The sequence below is a fragment of the Carcharodon carcharias genome, chromosome 11 (assembly GCF_017639515.1).
Source record: "Carcharodon carcharias isolate sCarCar2 chromosome 11, sCarCar2.pri, whole genome shotgun sequence".
Classification (NCBI taxonomy): domain Eukaryota; kingdom Metazoa; phylum Chordata; class Chondrichthyes; order Lamniformes; family Lamnidae; genus Carcharodon; species Carcharodon carcharias.
Genome location: NC_054477.1, coordinates 101,182,688 through 101,208,307, shown reverse-complemented (window position 1 = coordinate 101,208,307; position 25,620 = coordinate 101,182,688). Strand labels below are relative to the sequence as shown.

General features: G+C 42.7%; 1 protein-coding gene across 1 annotated transcript; it reads left to right on the top strand.

The window, feature by feature from the left end:
- The first annotated feature begins 3,959 nt into the window (after window positions 1-3,959).
- LOC121284097 (collagenase 3-like) lies at window positions 3,960-14,530 on the top strand. Its single transcript, XM_041199172.1, has 9 exons — window positions 3,960-4,138; window positions 4,936-5,084; window positions 8,711-8,836; window positions 9,340-9,501; window positions 10,867-10,984; window positions 11,602-11,735; window positions 12,175-12,334; window positions 12,427-12,530; window positions 14,430-14,530. The coding sequence occupies exons 1-9, from the start codon at window positions 3,987-3,989 to the stop codon at window positions 14,528-14,530; spliced, it is 1,206 nt and encodes a 401-aa protein (XP_041055106.1). The 5' UTR covers window positions 3,960-3,986.
- The last annotated feature ends 11,090 nt before the right edge of the window (window positions 14,531-25,620 follow it).

Here is a 25,620-nt window from a genome sequence, read left to right as displayed (position 1 = left end):
TACACTGTCATATTTCCTTAGCAGTTCAGGAACTTCTCCTGTTCTCAAGTGAAATAATTCAGACCACTTGAGCTTGATTTTTGCAACTAGTCTCAGCCCAAAAGACTAGGTCCTTCACCTGCCACTATGGTCACTGGAAGCTGGGCTGTCTGTTACCGAAAGGACACAGGTACTGTGGTGATGCCCTTTACCTGTATGGATTCTCCAGTGTATGTCTAATTGAGCTGTTGTTGGCTACAGATTCAGTGGCTGCCTGCCTTCATTTAGGTATTTAAATGTGTGCTCTCCCAGCACTGTGGTTGAGGCTTCCAAGTCTACCGCCTTTATTAGTGGCTTCCCATTAACTTGGATTGTGGCAGTGATAGGTTTGGTTTTTACTGCAGTGATGTTGTACTGGGAATAGATGTCGGTATCGACAGCTTCAGTTTCTGTTGCATTATTCAGTTCAATCATATTGATTTGCTGCCTATGGGTTATTTTGATTTTGTCCTGCATTGCTTTACTATGTGACCTTTCTTACGGCAGTAATGGCATTCTGCCTCCTTAAATCTGCAGCTATCTGGTACATGTTGCCAAACCCACACCTGGAACAGATTAACCTTAGAGTTGCTGCTGAATTCTTTCTACTAGGCCTTTTCGTTTTCTAACAGCGGACATTGACTCTCGCTTCACTGTGTCCCTGGTTTTTTGCGCCATGCCTGGCGGTAGGTTCCTGCCCCATGTGAAGGGCATGCCATGTTGTACGTGTTGTAAAGCTTGCGAGTCTCTTGCGGCACTTTCTATGGCTAGTGCTACTTCCAAGGTGCACTCCAAATCGATGGATTCTCCTGTGGCTCTTACGCTGAAATTAAACTTAAGCCTCTGCATTATTACAGATTGCTTCAGGTAAAAATGCATTTTCACGAGGTCTACTAATTAATTAAAGGACTTAGAATTGGGCGCATTTGGGGCCGTCAGGCTGCAGATGAGTTTGTATGCCTTGCTACCACATTCACTCAAAAGGATGGCTTTCTGCTTCTCCTCTGCGGTAATTTCATTCGCTATGAAGTAAAAAGCAAGACGGTCTACATAGTGGCTCCAGTCTCCCTTAGTCGCATTGTAAGGATTGATTCTGCCAAAGATTGATATGACAGGTGAGTACTCTTTTCCTTTTTTTCTTAAGGTCTGATGTACTCACGTTAACAAGGTGAGGCACAGCGTCTGAGCTATTATACCCTTGTTGCCAAATGTAATGACTTGACATACTGGACAGGTTTCAACCAAAAACAGATAACTTTATTACAGAGAGATTATCGGATGCTACATGCTTGAACCTTGTCCTCGACAAGAAGCCCCGCCCTCCGGGTTACACACGCTCAGGCCTCATTGGTCGGAACCTCCAAGGACAATCACGTGACACAATTTGGCTTTATTTGTGTCCAGTGTTCTCTTTTTGTCTTATACATTGACTTATAACGTGAGTTTCCATAGATTCAAAAGCTCTTAGCAAAGTTCGAAGGAACTTGCTATAATTTCTGTGAAGCATCATTGACAAGATGCTGTTTTTGTATTTCTGACATTATTATTAATGCATTAATAATGTAAGAAGACATTCCAGGAAGATTAACACACCTCAGATGATTTTGCAAACCTTAAAACACCAACTGCAATAACTACCTCAGGTTTGCATGAAATTGAAGTTGATAATCAAGAGCAGATATATGGATTTCCCACTGCAGAGAATGAAGAGGATGTATAAGAATGAAAGAACATGGGCAGGACAGGCAAGAACCAGAGAAAGAAGAGCACAATGCACAGCACAGGGCATTCAACAAATAAATGCTCACTTACTAAAAAGCCGCTTCAAATCTGTTTAATTTCTCCTCACACCAACAACAACTTATATTTATGTAGCACCTTTAATATAATAAAATGCCCCAACGCACAAAAAATATGAATAACTACTGCTGAAAATGGGGATTGAACTTGGGACCTGTGGGTTTTAGTCAAACCCTCTTCCAACTAACCTATTTTGATGAGGCGCAAGTTGCAAAATCCCTGACTATCAAACACTTCTCCAAAGTTCTATCATTAGTCAGAAGCCGATGTATCCTGCCCTAACATCCCGATTCCTCAAAGCTGATGCATGTCCAGAAATGAAAAACTAATTTGTATACAAACAAGCTATGTTTGCTTCACAAACCAATATATTCTCCAAAGAAATGCTAAAAATCTAATTATCCTATCTACAACTGCATTTACCTTTGTGCTTTCTGAGATTGGTCAGGTTGAAGGGTAAACCTTTCAGAGCCTCAGATATCTGAAGTGGCTCCAATCTCAAGGAAGCAGTAATTTTGGAGGAATCCATTTCTGACAGCCTTTTTCTTGCAGGTACAAGGGGTGTCAGGCCTAAGGTGAAGTTCTCTTATGTTCAGATGTTCTTAATACTTCTGGCAAGAGGGCAGCAGACTGAATGCGACTCTCCACAGTAGTGGCATTTGCATTCACTCCTTGCAGTTCATTGTTGTTGGGTACAAGCTCAGAGGAGTTAACTGCCAGGATCGTTATAGAATGAAAGGTTCCAGCCTTGGGAGCCCTATGAAAGCATCTTTTTCAAAGCATCTATGACTGCGCTCTTACCTGGAAGCTACCGATGACTCGACAAGCTGCCCCTTGTGTCTCTTAATATGTCACAGCAAGCTCCCTGAGATTCATTATAGAGACAGTGCCAGTTTCATCTCCTCAATAATTTTCTGACTTCATCTCTGTAAAGTGTTTTGGGCCATTTTCCTACTTCAGAGGAACCTTATAAATGCAAGTTGTTGTTAACTGACCTCAGCCAGGATGGTGATATGAGCTGTATAGGTTACCTCTTTAGGACTGGGAGGGGGGAAAATTAGCCAGGCGTTTTTCTGCTCCAGACCATCATTTACTGGCAGTTCCTCAGGGTTATGTGGATGTTGGGTGGTGACAGATTTTGTTGCCCTGGCCTAAGGTGAAGTTCTCTTATGTTCAGATGTTCTTAGTACTTTTGGCAAGAGGGCAGCAGACTGAATGCGACTCTCCACAGTGGTGACATTTGCATTGACTCCTTGCAGTTCATTGTTGTTGGGTACAAGCTCAGAGGAGTTAACTACCAGGATTGTTATAGAATGAAAGGTTCCAGCCCTGGGAGCCCTATGAAAGCATCTTTTTCAAAGCATCTATGACTGCGCTCTTACCTGGAAGCTACCGATGACTCGACAAGCTGCCCCTTGTGTCTCTTAATATGTCACAGCAAGCTCCCTGAGATTCATTATAGAGACAGTGCCAGAGGAATAATCCATAGGGAATGATCTCTGATTCGTGTACATTTACAAAATAATAGTTTTCATAGAAACTCAGCATGGCGTGTTGTAATGAGATGAACACTTACACTAATTTTACTGATATTGGATAATTTGAACATGGTTTAAACTACTTCTTGGTAAACTAACCTCAAGGAAATTGCAAAAGAGGCAAGAGAAGCATGCCCTTTATTGGACTTCCTGGCTCTGCCTGTTGTTTTAGCTTACTCAAATCTGAATCATTCTGTAGTTAACAGAATGTGGGACGATACACAATAGTATAAAAGGCTCAAGGAGAGAATCAGAGGCAGAAGTTTCTCTCTCAATCTTCAGTTGAGAACAGAAAGATGATGTGTCTTTGCTTTTCCGTTTTGTTTGTTCTACTTTATGTAACATTTTCTTCTGCTGTTCCACTGCTTTCAGAAATAGAGAAAAATGAGGACTTGCAGTTTGCAGAGGTACTGTGCGGAATGCAACTAACAACAAAGAAACAGTTAAATTAATTTAAACAGATTAATCTTTCTTCTTTCACAGATAAAATCAAGGTTAATAACGTTAATACTTTTTTTCTCGAAGACCTATTTGAACCGGCTTTACACACTTGAAGACAGTTCACCAGAAAGTGCGGGAAAGGCCAGAAAATTTGTATCAAAGAGTTCCCTATCCAATAAGGTTAGGAAAATGCAAGAATTCTTTGGCCTTGAGGTAACTGGAAATTTGGATTCTGCTACTATGGAAGTAATGGAGAAACCTCGATGTGGAGTCCCTGACATTGCTGAATATAATCACTTTCCAGAAATGATGAAATGGAAAAAGAACAAAATAACATACAGGTAATATTGTCCATGGTATTTCATAACATCATTTCCACAGATGATTAGGTAAACTTTTGCTGGAAAAGTAAAAGTGTGTTAACGATGTATGCTGTTATTAATTCACAAATTGGTCAGCAAGTTCAGGGGATGAAGAGGCTTTGAGTTGTGAACCTCCTGAACTGCTGCTTGATTCTCAGTACTTCACCATTTGCCTCATCATTATTTTAATGAATTTGCTGGACTTGCAGATGAATTGCCTATTAAATTCACTGCCAAAGTTTAAGGCTGGTAATTAAGAGTTTAAGTATCCTGTTCATTGTTAATTCAGTGCCAATCATCTGTGTCCCTAGAAAGGAACAATTGAAACTATTCAGCCTCATTCACCCCAGCAGTAAATTCTACTTATAGATTTAAAAATGCTAAATGTATTTTTCCTTTTTAAATTCATACAATCCCTTTGTTTTTCTCTCTCTCTCTCTCTCTTAATCCAACACTATTTTCCTTCCTTTATTTATTTCCTGTACCCGATTTGACTCCAATTCATTGTCCTTCTCCTCCGTTCCTCTGTCCCTTTCTCAATCCTAAAACTCATTGGTAATGGGGATGGATTTGTTGGTCTGTCTGTTCACTGAGGTCCCAGATTCCCCACTGCCTTCACTGTGGAATTATCATTTCCAACAGCATAAGAAATTCCTGAGCTGAAATATGCTGGAGAAAGTCTAACTAATGACAGGCTTTGCAAGATGCCCTGCTCCAGCAAGATTTAGTCCATTACATTTCGTGCAAAATCTTACATTCTGTTTTCTTCAATAAAGAATTTTAAACTATACACCGGATATTCCATCTACTGATGTGGACACAGCGATTTCGCAAGCTTTGAAGGTTTGGAGTGACATCACACCTTTGAAGTTTAGAAGAATCTTTGAAGGAGAAGCTGATATCATGATCTCATTTGGGGCTCGAGGTACCAAAAACAATCATTCACACTATTGCTGGTTTCAGTGTAAACTTAGGAATCAAGATCTCTTGTTACTTTGTGAACAAACTTACAGCAAAAGAACAAACTATGAATGCAGTATTCCACTGGAATTCTATTTATACTGTTTATTAGTTTATTAGTCATGATGGTTTAATGGTTGTTTGATATTGTAGGCCATTCACAATTTAGTAAGAATGAAATTGAACACATACAGTAGATCTAGTAATATTCTGAAAATGCATTTAATCAATTTTTGCTGGGATTAGATTTCCAATTTGTTCAAGACCTTTGAGGGAAGAGGGAGGGAGAGCATGCAGTCATTGTCGTCCATGCTGGGACCAACAATATTGGGAAGAGAATGCAAGAGTTTCTCTGTTTGGAGAGAACTAGGAACCAAATGAAAGAACAAAACCTCAAGGGTTATAACCTTTAGAATTTTACCCAACCTACGTCCAGATTCACATTAGGGATACATTGATTAAGGAGGTGAACATATTGCTGAAGGAGTAGTGTGTGAACTGGCACCCATACTGGGATTGGGAAGAAATGTACCATTGGGACCAGCTCTACCTGAACTAGGCTGAGAGCAGGCTGTGACCAGGTCCTAGAGGAAAGGATAAATAGGATGGTCAGAAGCTCTTTAAACTAAGGACTTTAAATGGAGGGAGAGCTCAAGTGGAAATGGTAACAAATAATAGTCAAAAAACAAAGAAAAGGAAAGACAGTGGAGTAACAGACAGAAATTGTGTTAGGCACTACAGGCAAAGGGAAAACCAAAAGATGTGAAGAAATTAAATCAGGAGAGAGAATTAAGAGATGCATGTGAGTAAAACATTGAAGCGAAATTAGGATGCATGGCTCAAAAAATTGTTTTTCACATGAACACATGGGGCAGAATTTTTTTGCGTCTGTTGGTGGCAGGCATGTTTGGCTGCGTGAGTGGATAATATGGCAAGAAGGACAAAAATCAGTTTCACAACATCATGAAAGCAGTTTGCAATCGTCCATTCTGCCCATCAATGGTGGGCTGCATTTTCTGCCATTGGTCATCAAGAACTTCATTGTAATACTTCTGCATATTATTATAAGCCCTGCTCGCCGGAATCATCCCCCCCCACGCTGGATCATCCAGGCACGTTCACAATTGTACATAAGAGACATGCACCTGGCGAACTGCTCTTCACTTGGGACTTTGAGGTTTGTTTGCCTACCTTGCTTTGGGCAGCACTCACAGTCATCAGCGCCAGACTTTGCAGACAGCACCACATCACTTTCTAGGGGGACTCACGAGCAGGTCTCTGCCTACCAGACCAGCCATAAGATGGGGGTGGTTTTTTAATGTCTGCAGCGCTAGGGCTTATTTGGGGAAGGGGGAGAAGTGGCCTCAGGCAAAGAAAGAGGCCGCAGAGCGAAGGCTATACTGGGGAAGGAGGGTATCCCAGGGTGTGTGTGGGGGCACATGTTGATCTGTGTAAGTGGCTTCTCGGCCTTTTGGCTAAGATAAAGTGTAGTCGTGAAGCGATGGTTATAACCAGTCGAGCCCCATACCATGGGGTACGTAACACATTTTTGGGTGGCGGTGAAAGGCAGCGAAGGAGGAGCACCCATGTATCGGGCCTTCTTGTGGAGACCCGCTGTGATGTCTTCTACCCCTGCTCTGGCGGAAGGAGGGTCAGCAACATTACCACTCCAGCTTGGTAGGCATTGGCAGTGATGATCAGTGCCAATGCTGCACTGAGAGGTTGGCCATCCAATGCAGATAGAGCAGAATGATCCCATCTGTGCAACCAGGGTACGGCAACTATCTCAGCACTCTAAACTCACACACTCAAGCCCATCACACATTCACTGTCACCTCAATCACTGCCAGCTCAAGGGATATCACTACCCATTCTCACACACAAATCCTCACATCTCCATCTGGCCTTATCTCCTCTGGAGACTGCCTCCTCAGCTCTCACCATCTTCAGGCCACTGGCACAGGTGAACATGTGCCCCCACACAGACCCTGGGTTACCCTCCTTCCCCAATAAAGCCCTCATCCTGCGGCCTCTTCCCTTACCTGAGGCCACTTCTCCCCTTTCCCCAAGCAAGCCGTAGCCCTGCAGCCATTGAAAAGCCATCCACATATGGCTGACCTGGTAGGTAGAGACCAACCTGTGAGTCCCCCTAAAAGTGATGTGGTGCTGTCTTGTGAAGCCTGGCGCTGATGACTGCGAGTGCTGCCTAATGCAAGGTAGGCAAACAAACCTTGAATTCCCGAACGAAGTGCAGCCTACCAGGTGCATGCCTTATATAAGCTGTTGTGAACCACATTGGCGGGTGGGCAGATGGTCCAGTGGGGTGGTTTAATAGGGTGAGCTGGCCTTATAATGATATGCAGTTGTATTACAATGGTGTTTCTGACTTCGGATGGTGAGAAGTGCGGCCCGCCATCGACGGCTGAGTGGACGATTACAATCTGGTTTAATGACGTCATGAAACTGATTTTGTGCCTTCTTGCCATATTGTCCATTCACACCACCAAACACGCCTGACGCCAGCGGGCACGGAAAATCCCGGCCTTTGATGTTGTAGGACCATTCACAGTTTGTAAGAATGGAAGTAAACACATGGAGTAGATCTCAGAACATCATTCTGAATATGCAGCTCATCATTTTTTTTTTTTGCAGGAGTTAGTCTTCCCATTTGAAGAAAGAGGTTGGACCCCCCAGATGGTTTAGTGGAAAGTGCAGACTAGCACATTGGAACCTGTAGCATCTCAGGTTCAGTTAGTGGCCAGTGCTGTCAAAGCAGATGTTAGTTGTAACACTGTGATTCACTTCATTGCATCTGGCTTAAGAAGGTGGAAAAAAGGAGAAACTCATCCAGGGATTCTGCTTAAGCAACCTCTGTTTAAGAAGATGGTGGTGTATCAGTGAATGTTTGGTAACAAATGAAGCATAGGTCTGAGTACTGGTGCCTGTGCAACACAGCAAGAACCAGTGGGCAGATCATAACTTCAGCTACCCCATATAGATGGAGCGGTAATGACCAGAAAATGGGCCCATTTTCACTGGTGATGTGGCCATCACCAATCTCAAAGGGGCCTTCCACTGGCTGGCCATGGCCCAGTTTAGGTTATTTTAATTTGCAAATTGGGTTCCATTGCAGGCTTCACCAAGTTTCACCAGGATGTTCAGCAGAAGTGGCAACAAAAAGCTAAGTTTAAACGTATTTCTGTGATGAGGCCAGGAGGACCAAGAGTCCTCTTTCAGCCTCCATAATAATAATGGGACATAGCCACCACATGTTCCTCCTGCTCTGTGTTCATCTTTCCTGAGTATGCTTCCAAATCATGAGTATTATATTGGCCGGGCACACTAAGCTGCAATGTTAAACTCTTACGGTGTTCACAACTCACGAGCAATATACGAAGGTGGACCATAGAAAGGACATCCTACCATCTGGGTGATCCATTCTCAAAGCTGGCTACCATGAGTGCCCTTTGTGAGGAGGGAAATTTGCTGTACAGTGAAAAGCTCTTTCTTTGGTTTATTTACCTTACAATTTGTAATATTTTGCCCAACTTCTGAACTCATTTTAATGATTCTTTGTTTCATTATTTCCAGAACATGGGGACAATTATCCATTTGATGGAGCTAATGGATTACTGGCCCACGCTTTTCCTCCTGCAGCAGGCCTTGGAGGAGACACTCACTTTGATGAAGATGAAACCTGGACAATGGGATCAAATGGTACAAAAACTGACCAATGTAGTAATTAGTGGAGAAAATGTGAACAAACTAATATGATGTTTCTAGTTAGAAAACAGTTTACGTAGTTGGCTAGCAATGTCAATTTTGAGAGATTCTTTTTGCAAAATTTTAACAAATGATCATAATTTTGATGCCTACATATGTGCAGCCTTAAGAATTAGAAATTCTTTTTCAGTCTCTGAGAAATGCAATATCACTAATAATTTGTTAAAGCTTTTCATTTTGACTTGCATCATATGCTAATATTTGCCCAGATACCTTTGATAAAATTAAGAGTTGGAAGCATGTTTAAAAGGTTTTAAAGGTTTGAACCACTCCTATCTGAGATAGCAGACAAGGCATTTACATGAACTTCAGGATTAAAGTTTTTTAACAAATAGTTAGACATTTAGCTGTTGACTTATGAAAATTTTAAAACTCTAGACCCTCTAATGCATATTTAACAGATTTTAAATTTGCTGCTTTGTGACTGTTTTATTTAGGATATAACCTCTTCCTTGTGGCTGCCCATGAATTTGGCCATGCACTCGGACTCGCTCACTCTCGTGATCCTGGGGCTTTGATGTACCCCATATATACATTTACAAGGGTGAAGAAGTTCCGTCTTCCTCAGGATGATGTGAATGGAATCCAGGCTCTGTATGGTAGGTTGAAGTATTACTTCCTGAACAATTAGTGTCAATACAGGTGATGAAAGAGCTGTTACTCTATCAAGGTAATGACATCATGTGATGTGATTGGCGGATAAAGAATGAATTATTTTAATAGCTAGTAATTTATTCAGAGCAAGCTGGTTGCTGTAAAATAAATTATTAAAGCTTACTTGTGTTGTGTTTAGCTTACTGCGTTTAGACATTTTGATTGCACATGGGGCTGAAACATTTGCAGCAATCTTTTAATGCTTATACCTTTATCTTGTTTATTGTTTAAATGATGCTAAAGCCCTGGAAATAAATTCAGCAATAAAACTCTGCAGTTTTCTACATTGTAGCATCCACTATCTGACCCAGAAATCTATTTTGAATGTTGTACAAAGAAATAGTTCTTGACAACAAACCAACCTGACTGTTCAAGAGGTGGACTAGCACAAATCAGATTTATCCCTGCAATAAAAAGGAAGCTTATCAAAGGCTCAGCTTGCATGAAGAATACTTGTCAATCTGACTGTTTTGGCTGACCTGGATATTGATCTCGATTAATATTTTGGATGATGTTAAGTCAGTTCCGTGCTTCCTTCTCAAATTGCTGTCTTTCTAAGTTTTTTCAGGCTATCCTTAGAACTCAGTCCCTGAGTGGTCAGTGTTTTGCTTTTTGAATTGCCTCCAGGGTTGGAATGTTCACCATGAGTGTAGATAATTAAAATTGGACAGAGTAAACCAAAACGCTACTGACCTAACATTGTTATCAGAATTCTATACAATGTATTGATTGTTGCTGCACATTGATCTAACAAATTAAGCACCAAATCAAACAAAAGACTCAGATTGTTTTCAATTTTACCATTAGCTAGTGCACACCGATTAAAAAAAGTGTGTAACTCATTTTGTCTTCAAATGTACATTACTTTACTAGTATCTGCATTAAATTTCACTGCCTCATTCTTTGAAAGAGCATTAGGGTGAATTTCTCTGATGTTTATTCCAATCATGTGCCATAACTTCGATGGAAGAGCTGTGGAAACTCCAGGAAAATAGCACAAATTCTGTTTGCACTGTTTTCTGGAATTTCCATTTCTCTCCCTCTATAGACACTGGGGCAAGTCAGCGAACTCTTTAGAAATTAACTACCTTCATTTCTTCCTACCTCTTTAGGACCCTGGCTGCTCACTCCAGGATCAATTCCCTTCTAGTCTGGTGTTTTGTGAGATTCACCATTGAAATACAGTAAATCTTATTACTTTAATTAGAATTGGACTCCAGCACTAATCCACAATAGTCTGGGATTACTAACACTGCCTTGAACAGTATTTTCTACATTGTTTAGTAATATGTGTGGTTACTTAATTTAAGGTAAATCAGATCGACACCATGGACCACCACCACCAAAGACACCAGAGAAATGTGATCCTATGTTGTCCTTTGATGCAATTGCTAGTCTTCGAGGAGAGATGTTTATTTTCAAAGACAGGTGTGAACCATGTTTAACATTTCAGAACATTTTTAAAGAATTATTTTTGGTTAGCTTTATTGATAATATTGGTAGTTTCATATTGGGGATTTTTTTCTCAAATATTTGAGTACATTTTTGGTAAATGTTCCTGTTTTTTTACCTTCAAATAGTAGGAATGGGTTTTTTGTCTACAGTTCTCCATATGTCAGATTCTTGATGCATCAAGATTTACGGAAATGATGATAATTTAAACCAAAATGCTTCATTGGGTGAGACAATGAAAACCAGTCCAACCTGGCTAATCTGGCATAGGTTCCAGTGACCGGTTATAGAGTAATAGCACTTAGCAAGAGCTTGCATTTTATCATGCCTTTTATTATCTCAGGGTGTCCCAAAATGCTTTAGAACCAATAAAGTGTATTTACTGCTGTACCCCAGGACAAGCATTTGCACATCCCCGGAATACATCATTTACCTGCTCTTTTTGTCCAGGGAATAATTTTAAGGCATGTGATGTACCTAGGAAATAATTCTTTTTTGATGAACAGTTTACTAATGTTGTTTTAGAAAATAATTAAGTATAACATACATGGATTATGTTTAATATTTTCTAATAAACCCTTGTTATTTATTAGGTTTTTCTGGAGAAGACATCCACAAATGTCTGAGGTTGAACTGACTTTAGTGAGATCATTCTGGCCAAAGATTCCCACAAGGATTGATGCTGCGTATGAAAATCTGAACAGAGATTTTCTTGTTGTTATTAAAGGTTTAGTACAGTTACTTTTCATGCTAAAGAACAGGGGACTAGGATCTTCTGATAGCTTACTGCTGGAAACAGCAATGCCACTGGGAAGAGGGACAGAGTTTTCTGGAACTTGGGCTAAGTTCACATTTTAGCATGCGTGTTTCAAGATTGAAGCTTAAGACTCTTCATTAGGATTATGCCTGTAGTGCTGCATTATGCTATGTGCAATGGGCTGAGTTTCATCAGGCAGAGCCAAGATGAGACAGAAAAGGACCTCTCTACAACTGCAGCTCTTGCAAAAAGGAATCAATGTGATCGCAAGATTAGGAGAGGATTGGAACTAGGTTGGCTGTCCAGCATCTTAGTTAAGAAATTGTGCCCACATGAGGGGACGTTGAGGCTAAGAACAAAACATATTTACTAATATGAAGATGGTAACATAATTTCTGTAATCCTATAGGGAATAAATACTGGGCCATCAGTGGCTATGATATTATGCCAGGTTACCCAAAGAATATCTACCGATTTGGTATTCCAAGATCAGTCAAGAACATAGATGCAGCTGTTCATATCAGGGAAACTTCAAAGACCTTATTCTTCTCAGGAGATCAGTACTGGAGGTAATGGTTCATTCTTTATATAAAGATTCATGTAAATATTTTTCATCACTGACATGTCACTGTTTACATAAAGTATGTGCTTCTCCTTCTAGTTATGATGAAGGTAAACAAGCTATGGATGAAGGGTACCCACGCCTGATAGCAGATGACTGGCCAGGAATCCCTCGCAGCGTGGATGCAGCATTTGAACACCATGGTAAATTTAAAAGCAATTATTCATTGAAGTATTGAGATAGTCAAAGTATTTATGCAGTTTTTTTCCCCCCAAGTAAAAAATATATTTAACTGTCTTTGCAATAATAAATACACATATTTTGTTTTGTTCAGTAAATACTGCACAGAGCTTCTAAATGCTCAGGACGTTAACCCAATCAGTACATGAATCATGCAGACCATAAAGTCTTAGATTGATCTCTGGTCTGTACAGGGATGTGGTCTTAGGTTGGGTAATAATGGGGTCAGTATAGTCACAGTGAATGCTTCTGGTTCATGGACAGTAAAATCAATCATTGTTCCTGTTCCTAATAGCTTCATTGACCCCTGGAAGTGTGTAGGTGTGGCCATGCTTGGTTAGCTGACCTGAACTGGTCTTACGTTTGTCCCTGAACTCTGAAGTGGACCTGTTTATTTTATTCCTAGTTTTTTGTTTCAATATAAGAATAGAATTTCATAGCAGCTCCTCATCTCCTGTCAGTAGGAGTAGTACTTGAGTGGATATTAGTGGCAACCTGAGAGGAATGATGTAAATGACTATTTATGTCATTTCACTGGGATTTCCACCGATCTATTGGTGGGGTATCAGAAGCAGCCCTGCAGAAATACCTGGTGGCAGTAACTTCACTTCTATGATAGAAACTTGGGAACAAGGAACGAGATAGGGCAAATAATTTGAATAAAGTGGCTTCAATTTAGAAGGGTTTTCCTCCATGCTCTGAGGAAGGTACTCATACATTGAAACAATCATTGTCTATTCAATTCAGGTTGATTTGTTTAACTTTAGCCATAGTTCATTGTTGAGCAAAAAGGACAACACAATGGTCGGATGTCCAAAGCCATCTTTCTAAGAACATGGAAAGATAGTGAGGATGACCATTCATTCCATTTATTTTCATCCATCCAGAAAGGTCCTAATGCTCTCCATTGTCCCACTCTTTCCCCCAATCCCTCTCCGTCATGTTGTATCCAATTCTTTCTTAAACAATTTCAGGCTTTCTGTCTCTGCCTATTTGCCCCTCAATCCATTTCAGATATGAATCATTCTCTGTAAGAGCTTCTTGATATCAGCCCTAAATTTGCCGATTGCCTGTTGGAGCGTTTGTCCTTTTCACCTAGTTTCCTAAATTATTTTGAAGTAATTTTCCATATTTATACTGCCTACCCTCCAGCATCCCTCCTTATGATCACTTCTTAGCTACTTCCTTTTGAGGCTAAAGCCTCAATTTTCTCTGGTTTTCCTCATTCCCCAGATACTACATATTTATTTGTCTTTTGATTCTTCTTCACCAACTTAAGTGTTTGAATGTCTTCTGTGTGTTTCAGTTATCAGAACTGAAAAAAAGCTCAAAGTATCGAATCAGTTTGATTATGATCTTGTCTAGCTTGTATTCAGCTGTTTGGACAATATAGTTCAGCATTCTGTTGGCTTTGTTGATTACGATTTACATTGTTGAACTTTGTCTGTTATTGGTTTATTCACTGTGATATTTTGTCACTCATTTGTAATTCCTTAGCCATCTCTGCTGATTTCACTGCCCTTCCTGTTTTGGTATCGTCTACAAATTTATTCATTTTGCACTGAGTTTTTGAATCCAAGTTGTGATGCAAATTTGATACAGTACTGTTCCTAAGACCAATCCTAGAGCAACCTTACTCTATTCTGTTCCCGAACTAATTTCTTCAATTGGTGTCTTCAGCCAATTTTCTTAATTCAAATTTACTTTGTGACTTTGAAATTCATTACATCAGCTTATCAGCAATTTGTAAAGGTTGCAGAACGGTCTCTCTAAAATGTAGCAATAATAAATGTATTTTTTTTCTCTTGCATTGGTTGAAGCCATTTGTGGGCCCTGAACTGAGTTTCTATTCTGTTTTGTAGGAAATATTTTCTTCTTCCGTGGACCAATTAAATTCCAGTTCAACATCAGGGAGAAGCAAGTACTTCGGACTGGCAGAACCAACTCATGGGTGGGCTGTTAATTACACGCCCTATCAAATTGGTGGTCCACTAATGATAAACACTATTAAATAGATTATACATAACATGCCTCTTAGAATAACTTATTTATATGGTTCCAAATAACATTGTATTGAAGACCTATTATAATTATTGCAAACAGATGAACTATTTGAAAGAATTTAATATAATCTATTGCTTTGTATTTATTATTCATTGTATTGCTATTGCATGCTTTGTTTTCTTGATTTAATATTTATATTTTTCATATTTATGCTTCAAAATTTGATGTATTTATATTCATATCTATGCTGCAGTACATCTGTATATGTGGTAATACTTAAGCGTTAATGATCCCATTATGCATATTTATGAAGAATGCAGGTTCTGAGCTCGGGCAAAATACATTGTCATGAGTAAATGAAGTGTAGGAATATAGAAAATCTCTATTATCATTTGTCATCTCATATGTTAGAAACAAGATAAAATGACATGAAATTCAATTTGCTTCCTGATACTCTGTAGTTTCTGTCACGCATCGTTTGACTTTTGGTGCCATCAGATGATGGATAAATGAATGTAAAACTATTTTTATAGCACATTGAACCTTCTCTTCAAGCTATTGGTTTTCAATTTAAGGCTTTTAGAACCTAGAATCCTCAGGAATCCAGAAATTATCATTCTCCTATTACCAGAATCCTGTTGTTTGTTTTTTATTGCCCTTGTTCAGAGGACAGTTAAAAGTCAACCACATTGCTGTGACCAGTAAGGACAGCAGATTTGCTTTCCTAAAGGACATTAGTGTACCAGATGGGTTTTTACAATCTTTTTACATCTTTTGATGATCTGCTTCTATCACTGCTTGTTTGTCCCTACAACCACACCCCCCCACCTCTCTCTCTCTCTGTCCCCCACACACACACCTTAAACCAGCTTATATTTCAACTCTTTCTTGGACTTGAACTCAAGTTCTGTCGAAGGGTCATGAGGACTCGAAACGTCAACTCTTTTCTTCTCCGCCGATGCTGCCAGACCTGCTGAGTTTTTCCAGGTAATTCTGTTTTTGTTTTGGGTTTTTACAATAATTGGCATGGCTCACCATCAGACTTTAAATTCCAGATTTTTATTGAATTCAAATTTCACTAACTGCTGTGGTGGAATTTGAAATCAGGTTTCCAGAGCACAACCCTGGGTTGGCTGGACAATGTGACAATACCACTATGCCACCAACACCTCCCCTACTGTCTTCCTGCTGCATTCTTTCTATTGCTGTATGTAAATGTTTCTTACAATGACACATAGTGATGTTCAGTGTAGAGATTTGTTTCTGGTGGTGGCACAAAACTGGCACTATGGGCAGTATCAGGTTGGCCCCCATTATACACAGTGTCTGATAGTCAGTTCCATTAACTGCAACAGAACTAATTCTTCCCCTGGAGTCAACTGCCTTATGTGCTGATCACCTGATTAGCTATTTCTACAAGAAATTCCCTGGATGAGACAAGGTTGAGAAATGGCTGCCTATGACACTTGCCATGAAATATTAGAGGCAGAAGTGACTTCCATCTCAGTGAACCAACAATCCCAGACAAACCATTTCTCTTGCAGTGTCAAGGAGCTGTCCCATCTCTCAAACCCACTCATACAGATGTTGAAGTTGGCTTTAATCATACAGGCTTAACTGTTATCAATGATAGTTTGTAATAGACTGTAATTTCAGTGCTGGGATGACCCAGATTCCCCTTGCAGGAGGCCTCTGAGTGAAAGTTTTCATGATAATCTCTTCCATGTAGTTCTATGTGCAAAGCAGCTAGGTCACCTCCTCAGGAATTTCCATGTACACATCCTTGTGTTGAAGTTGTGAAAGACACAGTGGGCTAAAATGATACATAGCATATGAGGTGCAGAGCCTCTTCAGATCTGTCCAGGAAGCAAATGTGCCTTTTTATCTGTTCAATAAAACCTCTTGTAACTCTTTTGAGTACAAACCCGTTTCAGATGAAGTTACATTGTTTCATAGTTTGCCATTGTGAGATTTGAACTCTTGATTTTGGGGTTACAAACCCAGTACCATAACCACTTGGCTATTTAGGCCAAGCCTAAAACCTCTTCTAAATGCACATTGTAATGCTTCTCTGCAATTGTTTAAGCCACATTAGGTGAGATCATTATCCATGGGAGCAGGGTGTGTGGTTTGTCAAGCCATCATTTGATAATGGGTGGAATTAGCCCAGGTTTGCACTAAGTGCAGTAGCAGGTTTGGAAAGCACACATCGGCTGCAGTAGTGGGTTTTTGAACCATATCGTCTGCTTACCACCTCATTAATTATACAATCACAGGAAACACGCCATCTCGCTGGCGGGCAGCCTCTGAATCGCCCAGCGTGCCTTTAGATTACTGTTTCCTCACTCCGGATGCCTTATGTAAACTGCAGCCGCGCACACAGTTCTCAATGCTTGCAGCCCAGGGCTGCTCCGGTGAAGGCATGGCCCTGAAAGCCAAGAAGAGTTCAGTGACCAATCACTGGAATGCCTTTTCAAGGCTCGCTGTGATGTCCTCCATCCCCGCTCTGGCTGCAGGAGGTCCAGCAATCTCAAAACTCCAGCTTAGGAGGTGGTGGCAGTGGTCATCAGTGTTATTGGCATCTCATTCACTGCCAGCTCAAGGAGCATTACCAATCACTCTCTCACACACATCCCCACATCTCCAGCCTCTTCAGCCCTCACCATCATGAGGCCACTTGCACAGATGAACATGTGACTCCACACACGCCCTGGGTTACACTCCTGCTCCAGTACAGCCCTCGCCCTGTACCCACTTCTCTTGCCTGAGGCCACTTCTCCCTCTTCCCCAAGCAAACCTAGTGCTGTAGCTATTGAAAAGCTACCTACATATGGCTGGTCTGGTAGGTAGAGACATGCCTGTGAGCACCCCCTAAAAGTGATGTAGTGCTGCTTGCGATGCCTGGCGCTGATGACCACGAGTGCTGCCCAAAGAAAGGTAGGCAAACAAATCTCGAAGTCCCAAGCAAAGTGCAGCTCGCCAGGTTCACTTTGCTTATGGAGAGTTGTGAAACATGCCAGCATGATGCTCAGGGGGAGGTGGTGATGTAGTGCTGTTGTCACTGGACTGGTAATCCAGATACCCAGGGTAATGGTCTGGAGACCTGGGTTTGAATTTGAATTCAATAAAAATCTGGAATTAAAAGTCTGATGATAACCACAAAACTATTGCTGACTGTCATAACAATCTGGCTCACTAATGCCCATTAGGGAAGGAAATCTGCTGTCCTTACCTGGTCTGGCCTACATGTGACTCCAGATCCACAGCAATGTGGTTGACTCTTAAATGCCCTCTGAACAAGGGCATTAAGGGATGGGTAATAAATGTTGGTGTAACCAACAACGCCCACATCCAATGAATGAAAAAAAAGGATGATCCAGTATGGAGGGATGATTGCGGTGAGCTGGGCTTATAATAAGATGCTAAAGTGTTGAAATTAGGTTGCCAGTGAGTAGTGGCAGGAAAAATGAGTTTTGACCTTCTCACTATATTGTCCACTCAAGCCGCCAACGGAAGTGCAAAATTCTGGCCACTGTATTTCTTCCAGAAGTATGGGAGGGCCACATTTCAAAATATGTGACACATTCAAACACATCTTGCATTGACATGTAGGATTCTCTGAATGTGTTGTCATACAGGGTAAAATCATCTGTGCCCACTGGCGTTATGCGTGTTTGGTGGCGTGAGCCAATAATATGGCGAGAAGGTCAAAAATCAGTTTCATGACATTGTGAAACCAGTTGATGATTGTCCACTCCGCCCACCGACAGCATGCCATGTTTCCCACCATTGGGCACTGGGAAGTTCATTGTAATACAACTCCATATCATTATAAGCCCAGCCTGCTGGAATTGTCCCCCTGGCTGGATTGTTCGCCCATGTTGTCGTGATTGCATGCTAATGTCTTTCACAACAGTATATATAAGGCATGCACTTGGCGGGCTGCACTTTGAGGGGAACTCAGAGGTGAGTGCATGGTAACATTGCGGAGTGCTTGACTGGGTCACCTGTTGGATTTCAAGGTTGGGATGCGTTGGGGATGGTTGGGGGGCAAGGGCTGCCCTGCAGTTGAGGCAACTTGGGGGAGGGGGGTCAAGGGCTGCCCTGCGGTTGAAGGTAGCACACAAGCACATGCGGGGTGGGGGGTTACTGGGTGAGGGAAACAGCCACACATTATGGAAACCTTGTATAAAGTGACCATTCCTCTACAGCTGAGAGTTCAGGAGCATCCACATTGACATGCGTGGAGTCGGGCCTCTAACTTATCTGCATGCTCAAGCAACGCGGAGGCATCAAAGAACCACCAAGTGCTCCAGAGCTTTTCGCCCCTCAGGCACAGATTGCAAACTAATGATCATTTTAGCAGACTGCAGAACGACTGGGCATGTTATACAAACTCCTTGCTAAAGCTGGCCATGGAGCAGTCACTGATGGAGGCGCTCACAGACCCTTGCAATATCATCATCCCAGTTTGGGCCAGTCTCCCCCATGGTTCAAGCTAACAGTGCAGACTTGCAGTGTGTATTAGGAGAATGCCTTCGCCTGAGCTGAGAGCACAGCATGCAGTCCAATGGGCAAAGCTGCTGTCAATCGGTCAGGTGAAGGGGGGCAGAGGTGGGTGGGGCTTTGGGCAATCATGCAGTGCTCTGATCTCTGGCCATCAAAGCGGCGGTTAGCAATCTCTGGGATGAATTAAGGGGCCTTCACACTTAACCAAGAGAGGCTTTAAGAACACCCATGCTAACCCATGTGTCTCCCTCTTTCAACCTGCGGGAGGAGTACATCAGGATCATGGAGCCTGGTGACCTAGCTGTTGACTCATGGCATACAGAAAGCAAAGATGACAGAGGAGAGAGTGACGGAGGCTCCTGGTTGCACAGAGGCGGGAGCAGCACACTCTGGAAGAAGGGGCGGCTGTGGCTCTCGCACACACCGCTGAAGAGGGCCATCACTGGTCGGCACCTAGATAGACCCAGGGTCTATAGGTGCCGCCTTTCGTTCCTGCAGATGACCGAGAACCAGTGTCGCCGAAAACCGCACATGTCTAGGGAACTGGTTGGTCATATCTGCCACCTGCTGCAGGATTTGGCACCATGGGGACATGGAGGGCATCTGCTTCCAGTGGCCGTGAAAGTGACTGCGGCGCTAAATTTCTATGCCAATGACTCCTTTCAAGGCTCCATAGGTGACCTCTGTGGGATCTCACAATCCGCCACCCACAAATGCATCTATGAGGTCACGGGTGCCATCTTCTCCATGGCACACACTTTGTGCATTTCACCTGGGACTAGGACAGCCAGGATGCAAGAGTGACTCCTACGTTCTCAGTCAGTCACAGGCCCCACTGCAGGGTTGGCTCCTTGGTGACAAGGGTTACCCGCAGAGGATGTGGCTGATGACACCCGTGCGGTGGCCTCAGACCACAGCAGAGCGAAGGTACAATGAGGCTCATGCTGCAACTTGCACCTCAGTGGAGCAGACCATCAGGACACTGAAACTGAGGTTCCAGTGCCTGGACTGGTCTGGTGGAGCCCTGCATTATATTGCATAGAGATTTCCACGTATCATTGTCGCCTGCTCCTTTACAATCTGGCGCTGCGATGGGGGGAGGAGCTGGCTGAGGAGGAGATGCAGGTGCTGGAGGTCTCCTCCGATGAGAAGGATGTTGATGGTGATGAGGTCCTTGAAGGCGATGATGATGAGGATGAGGCCCTCACACTGCCCAGACAAGGCAGATCCTCTTAGCTGCTAGATTTGTGGAGGATGATGACAACATTCAATGAGGAGGCACCATAAGATCCTCTTCTGTGAATATTTGACTCCAGTCTGGCTGATGGCAATGTACATATACCCTCTGTGATAATGCTTCTGTCATGGAGGGGCAGTGGAGACCCTAATAGTGGAAACTCGGCTCATTAGGAAGATGATGATGACATGCAGTGAGGACACTCCATATGTTTTCACATAGGCTCGCTTGCAAATTTTGGTCAGGGTCATATCATAGAGATGCAGCCATGAAACTTTAAAAGCACTAGATCCTTTGTCCAACTTCAGAACCTGACTCCTTCAGGAGCGTAGCATCACTGGTCACAGATACTGAAGAGATGGGGGCCAGCCCCACCTTAAAGGCACTGAGGACCACAGAGAGAATGACGGAACTCTGTGATGCCTGCCCACGACACTCTGGCAGCAATGACAAGCACCGTTGAGCTGCAGGCATCAGTAATGTGTCCAGTGAGTGTGAGGCTGGACCATCACTTTGGTCTGAAGGCTGCACAAAGCACAGGGAAGAGGCCCTGGACTGAGACACCTGCCTTTGTTTTGTGCAGGAACCAAGGTTTCACATGTGAGTGATACAAACACTGCTCATCAGAACATAAGAACTAGGAGCAGCAGCAGGCAATTCAGCCCCTCAAGCCTGCCCCGCCATTCAATACGATTTTGGCTGATCTCAATTCAGCCTCAACTCCAATTTCCCGCCCTCTCCCCATAACCCTTCAACCCGTTAAATTAATTAAAAATCTGTCTATCTCCTCAAATTTATTCAGCGTCTCGGCATCCACTGCACTCTGAGGTAGTGAATTCCACAGCTTCAAGTCCCTTTGAGAAAAGTAATTCCTCCTCATCTCTGATTTAAATCTACCACTCCTTAGCCTAATACTATGGCCTCTCATTCTAGAATGCTCCACAAGGGGAAACATCTGTTCCACATCTACTTTGTCCATCCCTTTTAGCATCTTTATATACCTCAATTAGATCTCCTCTCATCCTTCTTAACTCTAGCGAGTATAGGCCTAAACTGCTCATTCTCTCCTCATAAGACAATTCCTGCATCTCTGGAATCAATCTAGTGAACCTCCTCTGAACTGCCTCCAATGCAACTACATCCTTCCTCAAGTAAGGGGACCAAAACTCTGCACAGTACTCCAGGTGCGGTTTCACCAATGCCTTGTACAGTTGCAACAACACTTCCCTATTTTTATACTCTATTCCTTTAGCAAGAAGCGCCAAAATTCCATTTGCCTTCCTTATTATCTGCTGCACCTGCCTACTAGCTTTCAGTGAATCATGCACAAGGACATCCAGATCCCTCTGACTGAAGCATTCTGAAGTTTCTCTCCATTTAAATAATAATGTCACCTTTTTATTCTTCTGACCAAAATGGATAACCTCACACTTATCCACATTAAACTCTATCTGCCAAATTTTGGCCCATTCACCTAACCTGTCCATATCCATTGTAAATTTCTTATTTCTTCATTGCAGCTTACTTTCCCACCTATTTTGGTGTCATCTGCAAATTTAGCTATAGTACCTTCTATCCCTGAATCCAAGTTATTAATATAGATTGTAAATAGTTGGGGCCCAAGAACCGAACCCTGTGGCACCCCACTAGTTACAGTTTGCCATCCAGTAAAAGACCCATTTATCCCGACTCTCTGCTTTCTGTTGGTTAGCCAATCCTCTATTCAAGCTAATATATTACCCCTAACTCCATGTGATCTTATCTTGTGTATGAATCTTTTGTTCCAAGTTCCTCTGCAGCCCAGATGAGATATCCTTAACCTTGGCACCAGGTAGGCAACACAGCCTTCAGGACTCTCGATCCTGGCTACAGAGAACAGTATCCATTCCCCTAACTATACTATCCCCGATTACAACTACATTTCTCTTTTCTTCCCCCACTTGAATGGCTCCCTGTACCACGATGATATGGTCAGTTTGCTCATCCTCCCTACAGTCCCCGCTCTCGTCCACACAGGGAGCAAGAATCTTGAACCTGTTGGATAAGGGCAAGGAGGCATAGACAGGAAGACGTTCTTGGGGGTTTATTGACAATAGTGAACAGTATGTACAAGTGATTAACATCTGTGCCCACGCTGTGCAACTACATCTTCTTAACCTTCCTAAACCTGCCGCTACATTTTGGTGCTCCCCGGGCATATACAGCAGAGATGGAGGCAAACTGCTGACTGCTATGCCCTGTCTGTGATAACCTTGATGGGCAGCTCTGGAAGGCTGAGACCTGGAGGGCCCCGGCCTGCTTTCGGGGTCCTGCTGTGTGGCAGTGGCACCCTCCTCGGCCTGTGGAGCTGGAGCAGATTATTCTTCAGTGGTTTCTATGGGGCTTGATTGGAGGTCATAGGTTGTGGACTCCATTGGCTATTTCCCAGATGTGCCTGCAAAAGCAAGGATTAGTATATGGCAGTGGCCTGTGAAACCAGGACACATCAGTCTGGATGTCCATTGAACCGGCAGTGAGTGAGGGCCCTGTGGATGTGTAATGGGTTTGTGAGTTGAGAGCGATGAGAAGAGTGACTTACCCTGGCGGAACAGAGGAGATTATGCATCCTTTTGTGGCACTGGGTTTCTGTCCTCTTTTGAAGGGCATTGGTGCTGACCACTGCTGCTACCGTCTCCCATGCTGGATTAATGTGTTACTGCCCATCCTGTAGCCAGAGCGGGGGTAAAGAAAATCACGGTGAGCCTCCACTGCATCCAAAGGGCGCTCGAGAGATGTGTCATTGAACCTGGGGGCTGCATCCTTTTGCATTTCAGAGCCATGTCTTCTTAGCAGCAGTTGTGGTCTAGAAGCACTGAGAGGTGTGGACTTTATAAAAGGCGCTCGGTTTGCTGAAGCGGCGAGATGATGGCATGGAGAGCTCTGAAGAAGAGTTGTATGGATCAAAACATTAACTCTGTTTCTCACTCCACAGATGCTGTCAGACCTGCTGAGTTTTTCCAGCATTTTCTGTTTTTGTTTCAGATTTCCAGCATCCACTGTATTTTGCTTTTAAATTGGCAGAGCTGCATTTGTGTGAGCATGAATGCTGTCATCCTGATAGAGGATAGCAGGTTTATACTGCATGGGGGCCACTGCCATTCCCGGGAGGTGGACTTCAACAATCCTACTAATCTGCTGGGGTATGGTTTGCTGGATTGTTTGAGTCTCCATGCCCTTTTGAGCACTAACAACCACATCCATGATGGCAGCATTCAGAGCTTGCATGGCAGCAGCCATGGATCTCATGACCTCCATCCAATTTCCACTGTGTAGCACTGAGAGACATCTGGAGGCGTCCGTATGTGCTGCAGTGAAAGCTGAGATAGTGAGCAGTGGACGCTCTGTCATGGGTTGCTCTGGCACTTCTACCTTGGAGTAGAAAGGATGGGTTCCGATCTCTGCAGAACTCATTTGAGATCTCACCCTCTGAGGAGTGAACAAATAAGCTGTCCTACCTCCCTGGCATGGCTGCAGCCTAGTCATGCCTCGTGATTCAGTATGCACTGATCCCAATTCTATTCAAATATCTAAAGTTTGTACAATGCAAATATCTGAGCTTGTGGCTATGAGTATAAGGTGAAGTGACTGTGCCTCCTCTTCACAGTTGTGGGTTTGCTTTTCTTCATGACTCTTTGGAGGTTGAGCATCCCTCAGTCCTTATATGTCTGAAAGCAAAAAGAATAAGGGGAGGGTAGCAGTGATGGAAGGGCAGAGTAGGGTGGGCAAAGGAGAGGGTGCCAGTGAGTGAAGTGGGGAAGGAACCAATGAATGAAGTGGAGAGGGAAGTTGGAGATCCATGGTCACTCCATCTGCAGTCTCCAACTCATGACGCCTTCAGGGTGAGGGTGAGAAGTGAGTAGAGAAGTTGCTTAAGGCAGCAACTTATCATCATCCTTTATGGCCTCAGCATCACTGAGTGTCACTGGCTCTGTGACATTTGTCCCGATTATTCAGCAGACCGTATCATCAAGGGTGCTAAGGGGATAGGATGGTCAGAGAAAGACAGCATAGATTTACGAAAATGAAATTGTGTTTGACAAATTTATCAGAGTTTTTGAGGATGCAACTAATAGATAATGGGGAACCAGTAGATGTGGTGTACCTGGATTTCCAAAAAGCTTTCGATGAGGTGCAACACAAAAGGTTAATTCAGAAGATAAGGGTTCATGCAGTCAGAATAATATATTAGCATGGATAGTGGATTGGTTAGCCAACAGGAAGCAAAGAGCAGACATAAATGGGGCACTTTCAAGTTGGTGGATGGTGACTATTGGAGTGCTACAAGGATTAGTGCTGGGGCCTCACCTATTTACAATCTATATTAATAACTTATATGAAGAGACAGCAAGTCTAAGTTTACTGATAATACAAAGCTGGGTGAACATGTAAGCTCCGAGGAGGACACAAAGAGGCTGAGAAGAAATATAGACAGATTAAGTGAATGGGCAACAAAATGGCAGATGGAATATTATGTGGCAAAGTGTGAGTTTATTAACTTTAGCCATAAGAATAGAAATGCTGAATACCTTTATAAATGTGTGAAAGTTTTAAATGTTGATATTCAGAGAGGTTTTGGTATGCTCGCCCAAGAAACACAGAAAGTTACCATGCAGTTACAGCAAGGAACAAGGGAGGTAAATGACATGTTGGCCTTTATTGCAAGGGGATTGGAGTACAGGAATAAAGAACATGAGCTACAGTTGTATAGTACTTTGGTGAGTACTCCACATCTAGAGTAGTGTATGTATCTTGGGTCTCCATATTTAAGGAAGGATATACTTGTATAGGGGTAATTTAGCAAAGGGATGAGAGGGTTGTCCTGTGATGAGAGGCTGTGTAAATTGGGCCCATATTCTCTAGAGTTTAGAAGAATGAGAGGTGATCTCATTGAAACATGCAAGATTCTGAAGGGGCTTGATAGGGTAGATACAGAGAGGTTGTTTCCTCTGGGAGGGGAATCTAAAATGCGGGGGCACAGTCTCAGGACAAGGGGATGATAATTTAAGACTGAGGTGGGGAGAAATGTCTTCACTCAAATGATTGTGAATCTTCGGAATTCTCTACCCTAGAGAGTGTAGATGCTCTACTATCGAATATACTTGAGACGGGGATAGGATAGACAGGTTTTTGGTGTCTCAAGAAATCAAAGTGTGAAAGTCGAGAATTTGGTGCAAGTGGGAACTTGGTGCTGAGGAGGAAGGAGGGGCTGCTTTTTAATCTTTCTGTGCTACCTCCAACAGCTGGTGAGTGTTTTTCTTTTGTCT